Source organism: Enhydra lutris, unplaced genomic scaffold (assembly GCF_002288905.1).
Source record: "Enhydra lutris kenyoni isolate GAN:26980312 unplaced genomic scaffold, ASM228890v2 scaffoldscaffold22, whole genome shotgun sequence".
Classification (NCBI taxonomy): domain Eukaryota; kingdom Metazoa; phylum Chordata; class Mammalia; order Carnivora; family Mustelidae; genus Enhydra; species Enhydra lutris.
The window spans coordinates 10,209,459-10,230,037 of NW_019154106.1; the positions used below are offsets into that span (position 1 = coordinate 10,209,459).

The following is a 20,579-nucleotide window of genomic DNA, read 5'->3' on the forward strand; positions in this document are numbered from 1 at the left end:
AAAAAGTTCCCTCAGCAGAAGCAGGAGCTCTTGTTTCAATATGGTTTTGTTGTTGTTGTTGTTGTTTTAAAGATTTATTTATTTGACAGAGATCACAAGCAGGCAGAGAGGGAGGGGCGGGGGGGGGGGCTGGGGAAGGTTGCCTGCTATGCAGAGAGCCTGATGTGGGGCTTGATCCCAGGACTCTGAGATCATGACCTGAGCCAAAGGCAGAGGCTTTAACCCACTGAGCCACCCAGGCGCCCCTCAATGTGGTTTTTAATTCACTTGCTTTTCTATACTCTCTCAAGGTCAGAAGGCCTTTCCCAAGGAGCCTTACAATCGAGTTAGCATGGCCAGTTAAAGGCCATGGAACCACCCAAGGAAAGTGCCTATGGCGGAGGCCCTGAGGTGGCTTGGGGCACGGGCAGAATTCTATCTCCTCAAAAAGGGAAAAGGCAGGGCCAAAGTCCTACCCAACCCACTTGCCCTGCAGTTCCCGTAAGAAATTTCATGGCTGGTAGAGGTTGCCTGCTGAAACCCAGGACAGGCCCTGGGGGCAAAGGGTGAGGAGAGTAACAGCTGGAAGACAGAAGGAAGCGACGGTGGCCACCTCTGCCCAGCAGTGAGAGGCACCAAGGCCCAGGATGTCCTCACACACCCGGGCTCTGCAAGGCCTCCAGGATGGCGCGGAGGACAGCCGCAGCTGCCACTGCCCCAGGGTCTGGCTGATCCAGCCGCGCCGAGCTGATGTAGCTGGCTCTTCCCGCTCCAGCTGCCATGTTCTTGGTGGCCTCGGCTGCAGCTTCTGCACTCTGGGTGGGAGCGTGGGAGCAGGTTCAAGGACAAGCCAGCAGGCCTCCTTCCCCCATGGACCCTACACCCTCCTGGCCCAGCCCTACCAGCACCCTGAGTACTGTCACCGGGGTGGAGAGGTCACCTCTCCTACCTCTAGCAGGGCCAGAGGCCACCATCTACTGAAGGCTTGCTGTGTCCTAGACGCCCTTGCTGTGTCCTAGGAGCCCTGGGGCTCCTCCTATCTCCAGCCTCAGAGCAACTCTCTGACACAGACAATGCTTTCCATGTCTGGAGGAGGAAACAGGTCCAGAAAAGGTATTAACTTGCTTGCTCACCTGGACTGCTTTGGTCAAAACTTGGAACAGATTGGCTCCTGGGCTCTTCCAGGCTTGGAGCTCCTGTCCTGCTGCCCACAGGGAATCCAGCTGGGCAAGGTGAGGGAGAGGGGAGTAAGGACAGGCCCTGCCACTGAGGGTAGCCTTCGAGGCTTCTGTTCCACCACAAAGAGGGAGGGGCGGGGCCGAATACACACCATTGTCCTGTCCCCTGGAGCAGCCTTCCCGTAGCTGGCAAGGAGAGAGGATGAGTTAAGACTCCCTGCAGGGACTCACTGTGAGACAGAGATGGGGCAGGCTGGGAGCAGGTGACACCATCCGCTGCCCCCAGCCCACACTTGGTGGAAGGCATGGGGCTCTGGCTCACTTGTGCATGGCCTCCAGGCCGGCATCCATGGCAGCAGACCAGGCTGGCAGGTCTGTCTTGGCCTTGAGTGGCTGAGCCGCCGCAGTCAGGAACAGGCCATAAAGCTGGGGAGGACCAGAATGCTGAGCGCATGGGGCTGGCATGGGCCTCAGCCAATCTGGAGTCCCTCTGGGTCAGTCCTTTGGTCCCAGGGGCTGCTGGCACTCACCGCCCCAGATGAGCCTCCCATCTTCTCCAGGAGCAGGAGGGACAACTTGGAGAGGAGCTGGGTAGGGCTGGCAGGGGGTGGACCCTCCTTCAGCCACCCTTGGATGGCTGCACAAAGAGAAAAATGAAGAATTCAGAGACCCTCCCTCCCGTCTGCTTGCGTCCCAATCAAGCAATCCAGGCCTCACTGCCAGGCGGAAGGCCCGGCCCCTGACAGAGGCCGAGGGGACCAACCTAGGAGATTCCCAAAGCTCCCTTTCTCCATCCTGGGCGCAGTCTGGGGAGGGCTGGGAAACGGGGACTGACAAGAACCTTCGCCAGCACCCAGAAAGTGAGGCCTGCCCCGGACACCCCCATCCTGACCTTCCAAGCCTCGCTTCCCAGCTTCATTTCTCCCCCTCAGCCCGGCGCACCTCCATCCTCTATGTTTTGCTGATGGTTCCCGCTGACTGTGTGACTCCTCCAGCCGAACAGGTACACGAGCCTCGAGGGCAGGCAGTTTTATTTGCTTTGCTCACTGCTGTATTCAGAGCAGCTAGAGCTGTGTCAAGCCCCGGGGGAGCCCTGATATTTTGCCTGAACTATGCTGGATAATTAGAGCTTTTCATTAGCCTCCCTCAAGCTGAGAAAAATAAGGACAATTGTGGGAGTTTCTCTTGAACCTAAAGTTATTATTCACTGTAAAACATCACATTTGGGGACGCCGGGCTGGCTCAGTCAGTAGAAGCGACTCTTGATTTTGGGGTACGTACACACACACACACACACACCTACGTACATACATAAATTTTTTTTTTTTTTAATTTATCAGAGAGAGAGAGGGAGAGTGAGCGAGCACAGGCAGACAGAATGGCAGGCAGAGGCAGAGGGAGAAGCAGGCTCCCTGCAGAGCAAGGAGCCTGATGTGGGACTCGATCCCAGGACGCTGGGATCATGACCTGAGCCGAAGGCAGCTACTTAACCAACTGAGCCACCCAGGCGTCCCCATACATAAATTTTTAAAAAGAGATTACATTCGGGGGGCCTGGGCGGATGAGCACCCGACTCTTGGTTTCAGATCAGGTCACGATCTCAGCGTCAGGGTCTGGGGCTCTGTGTCTGGCTCCAACACTCAGTGTGGAGTCCGCTTGGGCCTCTCTCTCCCTCTGCCCCTTCCCTGACTCACTTTCTCTCAAAATAAATGTAAAAAATATTTCAAAGGTTACATTTTATTTTGCAATAAAAACCCTTCTACGTTTATAGTGTTAGAAGAATCCTTTCTTAGGAAAAAGGGGAAAGGATGCCAGGTTCTGTGAATTATCTCTCTTGGCAAAATAAATGTTGGCCATTCCATTATGAACACTCGCCATGCTTTTGAAGATGTTCCGGTTCATAAAGTGCCCAAATCTCAGAACCCATGTTTGTTTGTTTTTTTAATTTTTAAAAAAATATTTTATTCATTTGACAGAGCATAAGCAGGGGGAGCGGCAGGCAGAGGGAGAAGCAGGCCTCCTGCCGAGCAGGGTACCTGACGTGGGGCTCCATCCCAGGACCCTGGGATCATGACCTGAGCCAAAGGCAGACACTTAAGTGACTGAGCCATCCAGGAGCCTCTCAGACCCACATCCCACAGCAGCCCCCGCTCCTGACCCCAGCGGGACCCCGCGCCCACCTCTGGCAGCGCGGCTGTGGGTGGTGCCGCAGTCCCCGTCGCCCGCAGCGCGGTCCAGGGCGTTCAGGTGGTCCTCCAGGCCCAGGAGGGTGGCACACACCCGCTCCAGCACCAGCACCACCCGCTTCGAGGTCAAACCTGGAGACGGAGGACAGTGGTGCAGAGGCCCACCCAGCCCTTTCACAACCCACCCCGACGGGTGTGGGAGATGTGGGTTCAAGAGCCCCCACCCATCCCACACCCACAGGTGGAAGCCCCGGACCCCCCTCCCCACCGGCAGGGCTTGGTACCTCCTGCTGTGGTGGAAACAGGGGCCTCCAGAGGTTCAGCAGGGGCTGCCCGGCTCCGCTTCCGCCCAGTCACGGGGACCTTGGCCACGTTAGGCCAGGCTGACGCGGTGGTTTCAGCATCTAGGGACAGCATGACGACTCAAAGACATGGGTCAGCCAGACAGGGATCCAGTGGGACCTGGATTCCCCACCTGGTGTCTGGCTCTCACCGTATCAACAAGCAAGTACCGAGTGCTTGCTGTATACAGGGAAGTGTGGAGGGTCCCTGGGGAGGATCGTAATCCCAACTCCTCAAGCGACAGCTGAAGGCTGGAGTATCTCTACAGAGGGTGTCTCTACAGCAGTCATGGTCAGCCCTGATGGGGTGTCGTCCCTACCTCCCCCGTGGCTCCTTTGGGCCACAAGGACACCTGGCTTGGATGACCCCAGTTTCTGGGTCTCACCGATCAGTTTCAGGAGAGGCTCATCCACCAGCAGAAGGGTGAGAGAGATGCCGGGCATCTCCAGGGCTGACATGAAGGTGCCCACCAGGGCACGGGCGATCTTCACCCCGCGGCCCTCTGCAATTCAGAGCAGGAAGCCCATGAGGCAAGAAGTGGAGGATGGGCACTTGTCCCCAGAGCATCAGAGAAAGAACCAGGAAGACAAGGATTTTGGAAGCCAGGAGGTTAGTAGGGAGATGGCCAGAATCCCTCAAGGATGTCCCAAATTACCCAATTCCCTGGCAGTGCCCCCTCTATGGGGAAGATGGGTAATTACAAGTCTCCTTTCCTGAGTTCCTGCTGGGTGCCAGGCCCTGTGCTAGGTGTGATACGTATGTTTAATCTCACGTAATCCTCACGACAACCCAGAAACACAGGAATTATCATTGCTTCCTCTTCACAGACAAGGGCAGAGGCGCACGGCATCCAGCAGTCAGCTGGCAGTGATGGTCTGACTTAGGTTCGTCTGCCCGCACAGGCCCCGCTCTGGGCCATCACAAGACCCCACTGTGGCTGCTTTTCTTCTGTCCAGCTTCAAAGGGCTGCAGGGAAAGGAGCTCCAGGGGTTGGGGAAGTCCCCTTCCAGCGTGGGGCTCACCTAGAGCGCGGACAGCAGCATCGGCTATGACGCCCAGTTCCAGGAACGACAAGCCACCGAGGTTGTTGACCATCAGCACCACTGAGGAGCCTGTGGGCAGATGCGACCCCCACGTGAGACTCTCCAGGCCGCCTGCCCAGAGGAGGAGGAAAGGCTGGGAGACAGCGTGATAGCCCCTCACCGGCCTGCACAGGCACACGGGACACGTTGGAGGAGGCCGTCATGTGGTCCAGCATGAGTGTCACAATCTCACCGGCGCTTGCCATCTATCAGAATGAGAGCCAGCAGTGAGCTTTGCTGGAAGGCCTCGGTCTGAGACCAGCCTGGGCCCGGGAGTCCGCTTACCTTTATCCGACGCACACCAGCTTCCCCGTGAATCCCTGTGGACAGACTCGGTCACTGCTGACCCACTCAAGGCCTGGGGACTCACTGATCATGTTTTCCTCGAGCATTTACGAAGTGCTCAGCACTAGCTAGGCACTGTGGATGTGAGGAGTGTCGAGGAGTGATACACAGAATAATGAGAAATACACAGTCTCCACTCTCTGGGAGCTTACGGCTGGGCGGTGGAGGCAGCCTTACTTAACTCTTAACTAGCTAAGTAGCTTTAACTGGAGGCAATTACAGCGAGGCCACATGAGGCCTCTCTCCATCACTTTGGAAACACGGAGTCGGGCGGGGGAGGAAGAAGGGAGCTGGGTGACCTCTGAACCGCCGATGAAAGGAGGGCTGCATTCTGGCACGGGCCCAGGGACCCAGAAGGGGCGTGAGCAAAGGCAAGGAGGTAGGTGGGACACAGAGCCCCTGTGGCCAGAGTCCGGGTATGGATGGCAAAGCAGGTGAAGAGACCAGACAGGCTGGGCCAGAAGAGATCCAAGCGCCTGCTTAGAAATACTAAGTATTTCTAATTAGTATTAGAAATACTAATATCGGGGCGCCTGGCTGGCTCAGTCAGAAGAACATATGACTCTTGATCTCAGGGGTGTCAGTATGAGCCCCACATTGGGTGTACAGATTACTTAAATACATCAACTTAAAAAAAAAAGCCTAAAAAAATACTAAGACCTCTTTGGCACCAGCTCCCAAGGCATAAGATGTGGGCAAACCCCAGGGCACAGACAGGGCCAGGGAGGGGGTGGCCCCAAACTTACCCAAGCCCAGCTCCACCTCATCTGGTGCGAGCTCAAAGGTGGGTCTGGAACCAGGGATGCTGCAGGATGACAAGCTCACTCCCAGGGTCCCTGCCAGAAGTGAGGTGTGGAAAAGGTAAGTGTTTTGTTCTTGGTGTCAGCCACACCTCGGGGGGCCCAGCCCATCGCAGCCTCTTCACTGAGCCTGGCTGCCACACTGGTCACCTCAGTGGGGAAGGAGAAACCCAGCCTGCGGACCCAAGGCTACCAGTCCCCAGGAACTGTCCCAGGGAGACCTTCCCTCCGCCCCTGGGGAATCACTTGGAAAGTCACAGGGAACTTGCACCTAGTCAGTCCCAAGGTCAGCCTGGACCTCCCACCTTCCCCTTCCAAATCCCTGGGCCAGCACTCACCCATGGCCTGGGCAACCGCGCTCACACGCTTTGTGATTTCCTCCAGCCCCAAACCCGCCTCAGCCAGGGCACCTGCCACCTGCACCCACACAGATAAGAGGAAGCAGTCAGTGTATGGCTTGCAGGGAGGAGACAGGCTGGGGCTGAGCTTCTAGTTGGAAGAAGGCATCTTAGTACTACCACATCAGCCTGGCCCGCCATATTTAGGGCAGGGCACTTGCCTGGAATCTTCAAGAAGCCCAGTCTGTGGGAGCCAGAAAGGACTTCGCAAATAGAGAAATGAGCCCAAAGAAGGGATGTGACTGGTCCAATGTCACACAGCTAGTTGGTAGCCAGTTTCCTGGTGACTAGCCTAGAGCTGGTTCTCCATGGCACATACACTGTGGCTGTCTCTCCCTACTCACGCACACACCCACCCACTGTGTTTTTGCCAAGCACTCAGTGTGTGCTAAGAAGAAAAAAAGCTGACCGAGTGACAGACCCTGCCTTGGAGGGATCGGAATCTGGGGAAACAGACGCCTGTATACTGAACGGTGAACGTGAGGCGGACTGTCACAGCGGAATGCCACAGGAGCACCGAGGAGGGGAGTCTCCACCCAGGAGGGACATCGGAGGTGGCCGTACAGAATCGCAGGAGTTAGTTAGGTCCAGAAGAGGTTGGGCAGTGAAAGGATTTTCACAGCCTTAGACGAAGCTTCAGCAAAGCCCCAGAAGGGACCCACAGCCCAGGCATGCGGTGAACTGGCGTTAACGGAGCCTGAGATGCATGACGGCAAATGAACTTAGAAAGTCAGGGAGGAGAGGTGACAGCGCGGTGGCCACCTGACCACGGAGCCTAGACTGACTCTTGGAGCCCCACAGGGCTTTCAGCAGGTGGACGACCTGGTCAGATACGCATTTTCGAAAGGCACCTCTGGGGCAGTGTGGGGAACGTGCTGGAGGGGCAGGCGGGGGCCCCGTGAGCAGCGGCTGCAGCCGGCTGGGCAGGAGCACACGGGCACTGACTCAAGGCCGGGACAGGAGGGGCAGGGCTCTGAGAGGCACGTGCATCGTGGGGGCAATTCAGGAGTCGGATGACGAGGACAGGGCGACTGGCTGAGTGTGGGGGACGAAGAGGGAACCGTCTAGGAAAACACTTAGATTCTGGGCTTAGGGAGTTGAGGGGATCAGGGAACACTGGAGAAAGAGTGGCTTCCTGGGGCAGGGCGGGTGGGCTGGCTGGAAAGGTCCAGGTCCCTGGTGCTGCGTGGAAAGAGAAGGCTGGGGGTTGCGGGGAGCCGGCCAGCCAGCCAGTGTCCCGGGTGGGAAATCTCACCTTGTGAATGAGCACTGTGCCGCAGAGTCCCCGCCTGCCCGCCTTCTTCAGGACGGTGAAAGCGCTGTCATCCCCAATGACCACCATCTCCACGGGGATGCCCTCAGCCCGGGCCTGCTCCCGGGCCAGGCCGAAGTTGAGTCGATCCCCAGTGTAGTTCTTCACAATGAGGAGGGTCCCCACTGCAGAAGCAGCCAGCAGAGCCCTGTCAGCGCCTGCCCTCACCACGGCAGCCCCTCCCGCCTGCCAGGCTTACCTGTGCCCGCCTGGGCCACTGCCCTGATAGCTGCCAGGATGCTGCCCACTGCCGGGGAGGTGAACACGGCTCCTGCGATGACCCCCGTCAGCATCCCCTTCCCTATGAAACCTGGAGACAGAGCAGATGCTGGCTGGGGACCTGTGCCTGCGGTCCCCGGGCCTTCCCACGCTGCTTGGCGTCATGGTTTGGTGAGCCCTTCTGTGTGCCTGGTGCTGGAAGAGCACTGGGGTCGCCCTCCTTGGGAGCGGTCTCCTTGGAGAGGCCTTCCCTGACTTCCCAACGGAGGCAGTCGTCACCCTGCACCCAGTGACTCCCTGTTCTGTGTTCCCACTCTTTTGTCTTTGCTACTTCACTTAACCTGCTCTGGAAGGTTCTCCCTCACTTATACATTTACCTGGTTACGTCTCCCCAAACGAGAAAAGGAGTTCTGTGAGGGCAGGCACCTTGTTTTTCTGGCTCAAGGTTATATTTCTCATGCCCCAAACAGTGCCAGGTGATGAAAGGTGCCCATGAAGGGTGCTTAGTGGATGGATGGATTTGCCAAGGGAGACAGGAAAGGAACAGAGGATACAAAGCCGGGTCTGTGGCCCCCCAAGGAGTTCTTGAGAGCTCACATGCCTGGCACTGAGCGGGAAACATTCCAGGGCTATCCGCGATGTATGTGAAAATGTGGGGTGGGAACTTAGAAGAGGGATACTACTCTAGCTTAGAAAAGTCAGGAAGGCTTCATGGAGGAGGGGGAGGGCTCAGGGAGGCCTGGAGAGCCAGAATTCACAAAATCACTGACTCTCAGAGCTGGAAGGACCCAAGAGATCATTTGGCTCATAAGACGTAGAGACTGAGGCCTAGAGAAAGGCCATGACTAGCCCTAGGTCACAGCCTGAGGGACTGAGACAGCCCCTGACCTGGGCTCTGTCCTAAACCCCCTTGCAGCACTGAGGATCTCCTGGAGCCCCCGTCCACTCTGCCCAGCACCTGTCCCTCACACCTCTGTCCCAGACTACTCACCGGCATGGGCAGGCTCATGGCCAGACCCCCCACCCGACAGCAGTGCCACCCGGCCCTTGAGGCTGTCCAGGTCAGAACGGAGGGCCACGCGGTGGCCGTGCAGGAGCTGCAGGCTGGGGTTGCAGGCCACCAGACCAGCCAGGGCATCGTCGGCACAGCCTGCCACCGTGTTCACCAGCTTCTTGGACGTCTGCAAGAGAGGAGCCGGGAGGAAGTTCCAGGTGCGGTTGGCAGGGACACTCCCCGCCCAGCCACACAGCTATGCTGGAGACCCCTTAGCCATAAGAACTCCAGGGACACGGCAGTATCTTGAATTGGGCATGACTTTCTCAGGTGGGTATTTCTGTGAGTTCACTTAATTTGGGACTATTGATCAAGGGCAAAATTTATGAACTATTTTGGACTACGGCTTAAAGTTTTCTACAAAAAGGGCTTCAATGTAGACCAAAGAAGGGAACCGGAGTCCTGAGTCTAGAAGAATTGAATAAAATTAGGGCCCAACAGCCTTCTTCTGTCAAAGGGGGAAAAGCCCCAGGCTGAGGCTCCTGTGCCAGAAGGCATCAGAGAGGCCCTACACTCCTTTGCTCTGGTGCCAGACAAACATTTCCTGAGCCTCTCGGTGTGCCCAGTGCTCATCCAGACAGAATGCTCCTCCTACCCTTGACGGAAACAGAAAGATCATCTCCACATGCTGGGGAGGTGCTACACAAGAGGAATATGCTTGCCTCCTCAGTGGCTCCTGGGAGTCTTTGTGAAGGAGGAGGAGGAGTTAGGGAAGTAAAGAGTGTGAGGGGCATGGGGGGAAGGGAAAAAGGACGAGAATATTCCAGGCCGAGGGAGAGTACACACCAGGGTCTGGAGATGTGAACTCGCACAGGGGCCAGGACAGGAAGCAAGTTAGAAAAACTTAAGCAACCAGTGACCACCAGGAAAGGTGGGCAGGTCCTCACAAGCGGAAGGTAGAACCTGGCCGTGGGGAACCTCTGGTGGGAGGGTCTAGGGCAGCTGGCCTGAGGGTAGGGTTGAGTGGACACGAGGTGCAGGCAGAAGTAGACAGCGTGGGGGCTAGCGTGTCAAAGGCTTTGGGTTCTGCGGTCACAGTCACGAGCTCTTGGGCTTAAATCCCGTCTGCCTCTCACCAGCTGTGAGAACTCAGGGAAGACACCTTGTGGTTCTGACCTTTGTCTTCCTCAGCAAATCAGAGGCTTAATAAACTAGAGTATACACCTGTTGTAGATTTAAGAACTGAACACAAAGCAGTTACTCCCTTTCTCAAGCGGGCTCTGAAAAGCTGGTGGGTGCCAGCTTCTGCCTCTGTCACAAAGAGGGGAAAGACTGGAGCCCAGTGAGGAACCAGACGGCAGGCTCCCAGCGCCGCCTGGTGGCCCTGGGCAGCTGCTGCCAAGCCAGGTCCCATCAAGGCTCATTTCCAGGAGGCTCCTACCCCAAACCTGCAGGCACCTGGTTCCCCGGAGCAAATTCTGGCCTTTCCTGGGCCTGGGCAAGCGCCCAAGCCAAGCCATCTTCTCTGGGCTAAGGAGAGCAGCCCAGGTCAGCAGGAAGCAAGCAGAATGAGAACGCTGTTATGGGTTCTGTTCCCAAATAGTGACTGAGAGCCAGGCCCAGGGTCCAGGTGCTTTTTGAGCATGTTTTACTCAATATTCCCAATAACCCTATGGAGAAAAGATTAGCCTGAAGAAGAAACCGAGGCATAGTTTAATGACTTTGCCCAAGGTCACACAGCCAGCAAGTGTCCAGGTCGGCCTGACTCCAAAGACGGTTCCATTTTAGCCTTATCATGCTGCTCTCCCCAGGGGCTGAAAGGAGGCTGAGACTGGCAGAGGTCTTGCCCTAGTAAGGGCATGTGCTTGCGGTTCTCAGAGTCCTCTGGGGACTGGAATATGCAAAGAAATTGTGAGTTGGTCTCAACTTCAAGCCCAGCCTCCAGTGCCACCACCCTCCAAGAATGTACACTTCCCCCCGCCCCCCAGCCTCAACCACCATCTCTGACAGTCAGCCTTGCCTGGGATTTGCAACCACTTCTGACCCAGAGCCAAAGGAGGGCTCGGACACCAGTGCCAACCCTGGTTCCTAGCAGCCTGAGAGGATGGAAAAGGAAAGGAAGTTGATCAGGCACTGAGTGAGGCCCCCAGGATTCTGGTCTGATTAACACCTCGCAGCCACTTGTAGTTTGGGCCTTAATCTGCCTCACATTGCAGATAAGAAGGAAAAAAAAAAGCTCAGAGAAATCAAGTCTCTTGTAAGAAGGTCTCTGGTTGGTGACAGGCTGACATTTGAACCCAAGTCTGTCTAAGACCTGCTTTGGTTCAGATCTAGTTCTAGAGTGGGCCTGGAGCGATGCCCCCCAGGCCATGTCGAGCTTCCCACAGTGCAGATCCCACCTCTGGGACCAGCCCACACTTGTCCCAGGCTCAGGAGCAGACATCAGATCCCTCAGGGCTCCTGGTAAATGTCTATTAAAGAATACCTAACCAATAATTTTCTGATCTAAATGTATGACTGAGACCACGGCCAGATGGGTCCTGCAGGGACTCAGGGGCTGCAGCCCTGGGTCCGGCTGGGACCAGCTGGGAAATGGAGGGAAGCAGGGATCAGGCCCTGAGAAGAAGGATGACACTTTCTCTTAACCTCTCTGAACCTCAGGAGGCAGCAGTGTCTCTTCGTCAGGGTGTAAGGAATTCCAGCACGCCTAGGGCTGGCACCCCCATTGCTCCAAGACCACAGTGTCCTTCCTCTGCCCCGGCCCTCATGGGACTCACCATGGTGGGGAGACTCTGAAGCACGCGGAGTTCACACCTTTGCACTGAGCCGGTGGAGGTCAGGCAATCCTGTGGATGCTAGCGGGGTCAAAGCACAGTGACAACAGCTGCGGCACCTGCAGAAGAGGCGAACAGTCTGGGCTGCTGGAGGCACCAGCAGCCTTGTGGCACAATCACGCTTCCATGGCCCTAGTAATGAGGGAGCTGCCCCAGACTTTGATCCAAGTCCAAACTCTAGTACGTGCACTGGGGATGGAGAAGAGCATGGGACTGACCAAGGTTCACACCTGCACTTGACTGCTAGAAGACAGATCAATCTATGTTGGGCACAAGGCTGCCTTTATGCACCCCACCTCCTCACCAAGGGGCAGTTACCCACAGAGTAACTTCATCTCTCACGTGGGCAGCATGTGCAGTGAGTTAGTTTACGAAGATCTTCACACACTTGGTTTTGGCACCACACCAGCAAGGAGGCAGCTGAGTCTGTGACCCCATTTTACTTCTGGGAACCAGACTCAAGAGAGCTCTAGTGCCTTGTCCAAGGTTATAACAGTAAGAGCCAGAACTCAAACCCACACCTAGTCTTTCGACAAAGCCTGTGTTCCTTCTCCTGGTAAGTCTGGGCCTCCCAAGTCAGGCAGAGCCCTTGGTGTGGGAAACTACACAGGTAAGCTACAATGACGTTTTAGCTCCCCCCAGTTCAGAGGTCATCCAGGCTCTTATGCTATGTGTCTGCAAGAGGGAGTATCCATATGGGGTTGCCACCTGGCTCTGCCTTCGACTTACTGCAGCGTCTTAGGTAAACCAGTTCCCTTGAACCTCAGCTTCCTCATCTGTAAAACAGGGGGCTGCCTTCTCTGTGGCATTCTGAAGCTACTCCAAGCCTTGCAAAGCCTCTCTCGGGGGAGGAGTGGCCTGGAAATTGGGGGTTGCTTTCCTGGGCTATTAAGCCATTAACGGTCCCACCCAGGAAATCCTGGTTTTGTGTTTGAGGTCAGAATTTGTACAGCAACAGGGGCACGAATAATGCTGGGCAAGTGGCCCAGTGGGCCCTTCAAAGTCTGAAAAATAAAACTTAGTTTAAACGGGACAGGTGAGCCTCCTGGTGTCCTTCGAAGTGAGGCGGGGTGATCAATCATTGTAGGGTCAGGTGAGGGTACCGACTGAGTTTGGATGAACGGGGGGGGGGGGTGTGCTAAGGAGAGGGAGGTCGGGACCTGGGTTCTAGTCTGGGAGGGGCACAAATTGCTGTTACCCCCTCCCCCTCTAGACCTCTGCAGTACTTCCGGTTCCAAAAGGGAGAACAGCCCCGAGAGCTCCCAGAGAAATGGAAGGGGGCGAGGACAGGGTCTGTGGATGGACGAAGGGCGTAGACTGGGACGAAGGTCGGCTCCGAAACGGAGGGGGTGTCCGCGTACCTCCCCCACCCGCTCACGCCCGCACCAGCCACCTCCGTAGCAGCTGCCGCTTCACAATGACCCCCGACGGCGCGCCCTCATCCGGGTACTCCGCGCTCTGGCGGTAAGAGACGGGGCGGGGCCTCTGGAGGGCGGGGCCTCCTTTGGTTGGCCGCCCGGGGCGCCGTGAGTCCTCCAAGAGGCCAGGTGAGGCCGTCCCGTGATGCCCCGCGCCCCGGCCGCTCTGGCCTGCAACGTGTCTCTGGGGCGGAGGCAGCGGCAGTGGAGTTCGCCGCGCGCGGGTGGGGGCCCCGTATCTTCGCCTGTGTCCATTTCTCTATCGTTGCGCTCGAGTACCGACGGGCCGTCTCAGACCTCGACATGTCGTACAACTACGTGGTAACGGCGCAGAAGCCCACCGCGGTGAACGGCTGCGTGACCGGTGAGGCTGCCAGGGCAGGAGACCCCGCGAGGGAGGGAGCTGGGGGGAACCGAGGCCTAGGGAGGCCCGCGGCCCCTGGGGCGGCCGGGCGGGACCGAGTCCCGGGAATGGAAGGTGCTGGCGGCCGACGGAGCTCCTCCCAGGCCGCGACTTTAAAGAAGCTTTCTTCAGCTCGCGCCTTTTGGGGAGCAAAAGCTGCCCTCGAGGGTCCTCTTTCGTCCTGGGATGTCACTTGGCCTCGGTGACAGGACGGGTCCACTGGGACGGAGAGCGAAGTAGCGAGTTGATTGTGCGGTGGTGCTTGTGCTTGGGGTGGGCCCCGAGATTGGCCTCGTGTGGTTAGGGGAAGGGGCCGTGGTGATGGTGACTTGGAGGGTCAGAATTTTCTTGTGGGAGAGCCAGGGAGGTGCAGGAGGTGGAGGGATGTGAGGAATGTCCGCACTCCCCCAAAGGATGGGAGTTCTCTTTGCCGGGGGCTGTTGTTTACTCCAGGGAGCTGTTGGGAGAGGAGGGTTTGGATGGCCCAGCCCAGTGCTGGGTTTGCCTTGTTGACTGTGCAAGGATTACAAAGGACACAGATGTCCTGAACCCGGGAATAATCATCTTGATCCACGTTCCCAGCAGAACACGAAGACCTCAAATTTGTATGTTTATGTAAATTCTAATCATGATTCCAAAACAAAACTCTGTTGTTTGTAGAGTGGGAAGCTCTGAGGGAGTGTGGACGCGGGGGTATCGGTACACTGCAGGGAAGACAAGGGATGTGGACAAAGCGGTGTTTTCATAAAAAGCTCTGGGAATTTGCATTCGTTCTGCTCTGGTAAAGATTTTGTGAACATTTAGATAAGGACAGAATGGTGATGTACACTTTTTCCAGTGTTCCGTAGTTAGCTGTCTGCCACTGCTGTAGGAAAAGTCAAATTTGAGGGCACAGAGCCATCTGAAAGGTTTCACAGCCATTGTCAGTTGAAGGACATGCTACTCTTAGGCCCAGTCCACTTTTCTTAGTCTGATTAGGGAAGTAGCTTGAATGTATGAAGTGAGACTCTTTGAGGTGCTGGATTTGGCGAGAAGGAAGTGTGAATGGAGGGAGCCAGAGAAATATGTGAAATAAATGAGAATTCTGGTGGTATTTAAGTAGAAGTGATAGGATTATTTAGATACTACGCTGGCTTCAAAAGTTAGAGGATCTGTTCCTTTCAGGACACTTTACTTCAGCTGAAGACTTGAACCTGTTGATTGCCAAAAACACGAGGTTAGAGATCTATGTGGTCACTGCTGAGGGTCTTCGCCCCGTCAAAGAGGTGGGCATGTATGGGAAGATTGCAGTCATGGAGCTTTTCAGGCCCAAGGTAAGTGCTCTGGGTTGGGCCCAGCAACAAGAACTTAGATAGTTTTACATTGTTTCACACTTTTGCTTGGGGTGGGTGGAATAAGGTTTAAGAGAGAAAATCATCTCTTTTGAATGGGGGGTTTCAACTTATATATATATATATATTTTAAGATTTTACTTATTTGCCAGTGAGGGGCAGAGCGCACAAGCAGGGAGAAGCAGGCTCTCTGATGAGCAAGGAGCCCAATGTGGGAATCCATCCCAGGATCCTGGGGTCATGACCTGAGCCGAAGGCAGATGCTTAACTGACTAAACCACTGAGGCTTCCCTCAATTTATATTCTTAAATAAGCTTCTTCGGGGTAGAAGAGAGTCAGTAGGAAAAACTGATCAAGTTGACTTCTTTAGAAGACAAAATTAAAGCAGTTTGAAATGTGGGTCACTACTGATTGAGAGAGTAGGCTCCAGATTAGGGCAGTCCTGGGTTTATTCCTCATTAATTTTAACTTTGGGTATCGCCTAACTTTTCAGAGCCTTATTTGCCTGTCTGCAAAATGGGGATAACAGTGTAAAATCTCTGGGTTATTATGAAGATGAAATGTTCTTAATAACACAGGAGCTATTACATAGCAAACATTTGTCGTTATGTTAACAGTCATCATAGTATTATCATCTTTACTGCAATTGAGGTGTTTTCATCCATATTGTTTCATTATATTCTAATTGCATCTGCCAAGAAAGCAGTGGATTTAAAATTTTAATTGTAACCCTTTGAATAAAATATTCCCTCTTTTGGGGTTTCTGTTAATAAGTAGGTAAGACTGCGTAGACCCATTCTAGCTTCCATTGATATTCATGTTTTTTTCTTTCTTCAAATAGTTGGAGAGGATTAGAAGGAGACATCACATTCATCTTTCAGAATTTGAATGGAATGAGTGAGATTAGCTTGAGATGGAAATAGACAAGACATTGTTGTAGGTAGGGCAAAGAGATGCGCAATCATCAAAGGGTAGACTAGGTGTTTACCAGCTTCAGTTCTGGCCTTTTGCACACACCCTAAGGGTGTGTGCATCTGATATGTGTTACCTGCTCGCTGTGGATTTTTCTCTTCAGGGAGAAGAGAAAGTTCTTAAAGAATTTAGCATGCTCAGAGAAAGATGCTTGGGGGCTGGATAGGTATTCTTGTTTCAAAAAGAACTTCTTTTGATGGTATTATGTTGGTTTCCAGGGGGAGAGCAAGGACCTACTGTTTATCCTGACAGCTAAATACAATGCCTGCATCCTGGAATATAAGCAGAGTGGCGAGAGCATTGATATCATAACGCGAGCCCATGGCAATGTCCAGGTGAGGTGGTTGCTTCAGGCTGATGAGAGTTTTTTGGATAGAGCTGTCATGACTTGATAAAAAAAATTGAATGGCTGGAGGCAGCTCTCCCTGTGATCAGAGAAATAGGGAGAAAACACTAAGGGTTTAAGCTTTTATGAAGAAAGGAATCGTCCAAGGGACAGGATACTAATTCATTGAGAATTAGCGTTTTGCGAGAAGGTGTGCACTGACATTTGGGCTCCCTGGCATGTCAGTTGGAGGCCACTAGTTTTATTACCACCCCTAAAATTATTTTGGGGAAGAGGTGCCCGGTGTCCTCTGTTACTCTGAGTGTTGAGGTTCTTCCCTAACCCCAGTTTTACTTCTCAGGACCGTATTGGCCGCCCCTCAGAGACCGGCATTATTGGCATCATCGACCCCGAGTGCCGGATGATTGGCCTGCGACTCTATGATGGCCTTTTCAAGGTTATTCCACTAGACCGGGACAATAAAGAGCTCAAGGCCTTTAACATCCGCCTGGAGGAGCTGCATGTCATCGACGTCAAGTTCCTATATGGTTGCCAAGCACCTACCATCTGCTTTGTCTACCAGGTACTGGAGCTGGAGGGGAGAGGGAAAAGCTATGTGGCTTCCCATTGTGGGAGTTGATTTTCACTAATTGGACTGTCTGGATTTGGTAGTAGGGCAGGCAGAGAGTTTAATGTATTTGTCCTGAAACGATTTGAACAGCATAATTAATATGGGTCAGATTTCCGTCGCGTCTCCAGTGTGGTAGTACTTAATGAGGCAGGAAGCGCTCTGGCGCTGGTAGCAGGTTTTAATCCCAAGATTACATTCTTGTGGCCCTTGGAGATTTTATAGGGTGACCCAGTTTGTACTTTGTCTGAGTCTCTTAACGGCATGCCAGGGGATTATTAAAACTTAGCTGTAAAGAAATGATCTAGAAATTGCCCTTATAAGCAAAGAAAAAACGTCTCAGTGGTGTTTACTTTCTTATGTCTTCTAAGAAGGGGTTTGCATTTTGTCCAGCACTCACTTTCTGGGGACTCGTTGGCTGCTGACTTCTATTTTAGTCTGTGCCTAAAACTTCAGCAGAGCTGATCCTGGGCAGCTGTTTTCTGAGCCGTTAAGTGGGGGTGGGGTGGCAGAGCACCACACCAGCTTGCTGGATCGTGCTAAAATCTCAACCTTTTAACAAAGAGCCATACAGCATGAGGTCATTTCGCTCGCATATGGTCGAATAAATGGTGGAAGGAAACGTAGTCCAAGTGCTGTGTGTGGGCACATTTGATAGCCGTGTTAAGTATTGGAAACACTGATGTATTCTTGTCTATTTCTTAGTGTCACCATAAGTGCTAGAGTTCAGAGGCTGGTTGGAATGAAGTTCATTTGAATAAGCTTGAAACTACTTCAGGGGATTTTGTTTGATCTTGCTCACTGTGCTTTAAGGATCAGAGCTGAGATAAAAACTTAAGAATTTCTTTCCTTTCTTCAGTTTTGTAGATACAAGGTCGTTAAAACATTGATGTTGGTTATTCAAGGCTGACTCTGTTCCTAGCCTTAGGGCTGCCAGTTTTGTGACCTATCTGCTTTCCTGTGTGTGTGTGTGTGTGTGTGTGTGTGTGTGTATCTGTCTCTCAGGGGCCCAAATCAAACCCCCAGCTTGTACTTGTGAAGTTAAGTCTTACTGCTGGTCATTGATGGGAAGATCTTTCATCAACTAAAAATGATTATCTTCTGTTTTGTGCCCAAATTTCAAATATTGGTGTAAATATTTAGGGACTTACTGTGTGAAAGGTAGTCATTCTAAGGAGCTATCCTGCCCTGAAATACAGTGTTGAATTCTTTCCATAACTTCTTAGGCTTTCATTTGGCCTTTGTGGAGCTGTCTCCCACTGGCCGATGGTACCCTCCCCATCCCTGGTCTTTCCATCTTTCAGAGGTGGCTTTGATAGCCTTAGGACTGATTTGAGTCATGATTCCGAAAAGGAGGGGAACATAGCAGATTGGCGACTGAGCCACCCAGGCGCCCCAAATAAAAAAAATTTTTTTTTTTTTTTTTTTTTTGAGATTGATTTTTATTTATTTGACAGAGAGAGACACAGTGAGAGAGGGAACACAACAAGCAGGGGGAGCGGGAAAGGGAGAGCAGGCTTCCTGCCAAGGAGGGAGCCCAATGCGGGGCTCGATCCCAGGATCCCGGGATCATGACCTGAGCCAAAGGCAGACGCTTAACACCTGAGCCACCCAGGCGCCCCACAATTTTTTTTTTTTTTAAAGTAATACCGAGACCCAACATAGGGCTCAACTAACAACCCCAAGATCAAGAGTTGCTTGCTCCACAGACTGAGCCAGCCAGGCGCCCCTCAAACAAATTTCTTAGATGTATATTTAGCTTCTCAATGTATGGGTTTTTTTTTTTAAAACTATTTCATAAGTTCCTTGAGGCCATAGAACATGCATATATCTTACAAGTACCCACAAATACACCTGTGTACGTTGTCTGTCTTATGGTGATTGGTATAGTGCGCCAGATTGATTTTTCTAATTCTTAAGCCTATCTTGATTGGTCGAATTGTTAGAAACGGTAGGTCTGAGCCTCCGTCTACCCAGTCACAGGCTGAGTTGGTGGCTGTCAACCTACTGATGGGTCAGGATAGTAAGGCCAGTGGGATAGGATGGTCAGATAGTGGGTGGTAGTGGCCTGTCCCTTTTAGGTCTCCTTTGTAGTCAGGCTTCATCCGTCCTGAGGGCTAACCTCTCCACCTTTCCCCACCTAGGACCCTCAGGGGCGGCACGTGAAAACCTATGAGGTGTCTCTCCGTGAGAAGGAGTTCAATAAGGGCCCTTGGAAACAGGAAAATGTAGAAGCTGAAGCTTCCATGGTGATCGCAGGTTGGTTGGGGTTTTGGATATGTCCCCCAACCCCAGGCCTGTTCCTTACTCTCGTTTCTACCTCGCCTCTGCTCCTTCATTTCAGTGCTCAGGTGCTGTTATACACACTCATTACCTGGCAGCCTGGGGTCTCCTCTGTTTCTGAATGTGCCTTCCTTTGCTCTCCCATTTCTGTCTTTGGGATTGTCTCTTTTTCTTTGCTCCTTCGAAAAGGTTTAGCTTTCCTTTATCTTAGGGTAGAGGGGTTAATTATGAACTGAGATTGATTTGCAAAGTGACATGAAGAAATTACTCTCATTTCATTGTTGGGCATAACATTTATTTATTTATTTATTTATTTATTTGTTGGGGGGGGGCAATAACATTTAAAAACTGCAAGGGATCTTTAGAGCTTACCTAATCTGTTTCACAGATGAGGAAACCTGGCCCCAGGGGCTTGCCCATGCCTGTGCCGCACTGACAAAGCCTTGGCCTGACTCCAGGCCTCTTTGCTCCCTCTCCTGTATCCTCCCCATGACATTATGTTGTGTGTCTCATCTAGGAGAGAAATCTAAAACTCTCAAGTGAGAATTGGCTTTTCTAAATGGTGGCCCCAATCATGGGGAAATTAGACTAAGGAACAAGGCATGGGGGGAACTTTGAGTTAGAAAGCACCAAAGTTTAGGAGAGAAAAGGGGAGGAATGCAGGCAGAAGAACACAGAGAGGTCTCCCCACCCCTAGAAACTGAGAAATACCAAAAGAGTGACACTAAAAACATCACCCAGGTTAGATAATGCCAGCCTGAAATTTCTCCAAAGGCAATCTCAGTTAAAGGCCATCATGTTCCCTGGACTTTGATGTCTTTTTTAAAAAGAATGATTATCTTAAGGTTTGCCTCAGAGTTGGCTGGATCGGTGCCCTTGCTGCTGCAGGGCTTGGCAGGTCCAAAGTGCCGAGCATTCTAACGCTGCCCTCCCTCCTGCAGTCCCAGAGCCCTTCGGAGGGGCCATCATCATTGGACAGGAGTCCATCACCTACCACAATGGAGACAAATACCTGGCAATTGCCCCTCCTATCATCAAGGTGAGCAACGGTCTTCCACCTTCCTGTTTTTCGCTCTTGTTCTTCCCCTGCTCCTCTCTCTCCCCCCGTTTGTCAAAGGGACAGTAACGTCTACAGATGTCTGTCATACCGTTTGCTGTGTGTGTGAGAGACTGTGGTGGTCGTTGGGAATACAAGGAGAGACTGGCCTGGTTTTGATTCCTGAGAGCTTGCTTGCTAACTAAGAGAAAGAAGTCCTAACCCAAGTAGGTTTCCCCTTTCCACCAGCTGGGACAAGTTTAAGAAGGGAAGAATTTTGCAAATTTTATTGAATGTTTTCAGAGCTCAGGTCATGTGAAAGGTAGCATAGCGATCAGTCGTATAGACTTAAAAAACTAGTCCTAAAAGTTTCAAACCTTAATGTTTCATGTTGTAAGAATCAATACAAAATTCAGTTAAACGGTACATAGTAATGTGGTAGCATTAGCAGGGGGAGGTAATTAGTAGTAGTGAGGAAATAACAAAATCTGTGGGGGCATCCACAGTCCAGTGA

The 20,579-nt window shown here is 52.9% G+C and overlaps 2 protein-coding genes across 7 annotated transcripts in view; one reads left to right on the forward strand and one right to left on the reverse strand.

Moving 5' to 3' along the window:
- Positions 1 to 211: 211 nt before the first annotated feature.
- LOC111150002 (triokinase and FMN cyclase) lies at positions 212 to 13,106 on the reverse strand. Of its 2 annotated transcripts, XM_022507307.1 has the most exons (18): positions 13,063 to 13,106; positions 11,613 to 11,728; positions 8,833 to 9,022; positions 7,822 to 7,932; positions 7,566 to 7,747; positions 6,251 to 6,329; positions 5,859 to 5,948; positions 5,053 to 5,087; positions 4,889 to 4,973; positions 4,708 to 4,797; positions 4,071 to 4,187; positions 3,628 to 3,747; positions 3,338 to 3,475; positions 1,688 to 1,794; positions 1,480 to 1,583; positions 1,310 to 1,387; positions 1,113 to 1,202; positions 730 to 794 (listed from the first exon to the last, which is right to left on the reverse strand). In XM_022507307.1, the coding sequence occupies exons 2-17, from the start codon at positions 11,613 to 11,615 to the stop codon at positions 1,127 to 1,129; spliced, it is 1,605 nt and encodes a 534-aa protein (XP_022363015.1). In that variant the 5' UTR covers positions 11,616 to 11,728; positions 13,063 to 13,106; the 3' UTR covers positions 730 to 794; positions 1,113 to 1,126. The 2 variants fall into 2 exon arrangements, with proteins under 2 accessions (XP_022363014.1, XP_022363015.1); XM_022507306.1 differs by lacking the exon at positions 13,063 to 13,106 and having other exon boundaries at positions 212 to 794; positions 1,310 to 1,343; positions 11,613 to 11,823.
- Positions 13,107 to 13,252: 146 nt separating this feature from the next.
- Positions 13,253 to 20,579, forward strand: part of LOC111150052 (damage specific DNA binding protein 1) — a 31,259-nt gene continuing 23,932 nt past the window's right edge. For 3 of the 5 annotated variants that reach the window (XR_002640787.1, XM_022507380.1, XM_022507379.1), the window contains exons 1-6: positions 13,280 to 13,451; positions 14,655 to 14,803; positions 16,012 to 16,128; positions 16,480 to 16,701; positions 18,891 to 19,005; positions 19,971 to 20,068. Coding sequence is in view for 4 of the 5 variants with exons in the window: in XM_022507380.1 (XP_022363088.1) it covers positions 13,391 to 13,451; positions 14,655 to 14,803; positions 16,012 to 16,128; positions 16,480 to 16,701; positions 18,891 to 19,005; positions 19,971 to 20,068 (762 nt within the window). In the remaining variant the exon portion in view is untranslated. Of the gene's footprint in view, positions 13,452 to 14,654; positions 14,804 to 16,011; positions 16,129 to 16,479; positions 16,702 to 18,890; positions 19,006 to 19,970; positions 20,069 to 20,579 lie in introns of all 5 variants that reach the window. The other 2 variants (XM_022507378.1, XM_022507381.1) reach the window with 1 other exon arrangement.

Bases quoted from the DNA above. Each gene is read 5' to 3' on its own strand.
- LOC111150002 (XM_022507306.1), bottom strand. The intron at 7,748-7,821 runs GTAAGCCTGGCA...CTGCTTCTGCAG, and splicing joins AGTGGCCCAGGCGGGCACAG to TGGGGACCCTCCTCATTGTG. The intron at 1,344-1,479 runs GTGAGCCAGAGC...TCTCCTTGCCAG, and splicing joins GGCCTGGAGGCCATGCACAA to CTACGGGAAGGCTGCTCCAG.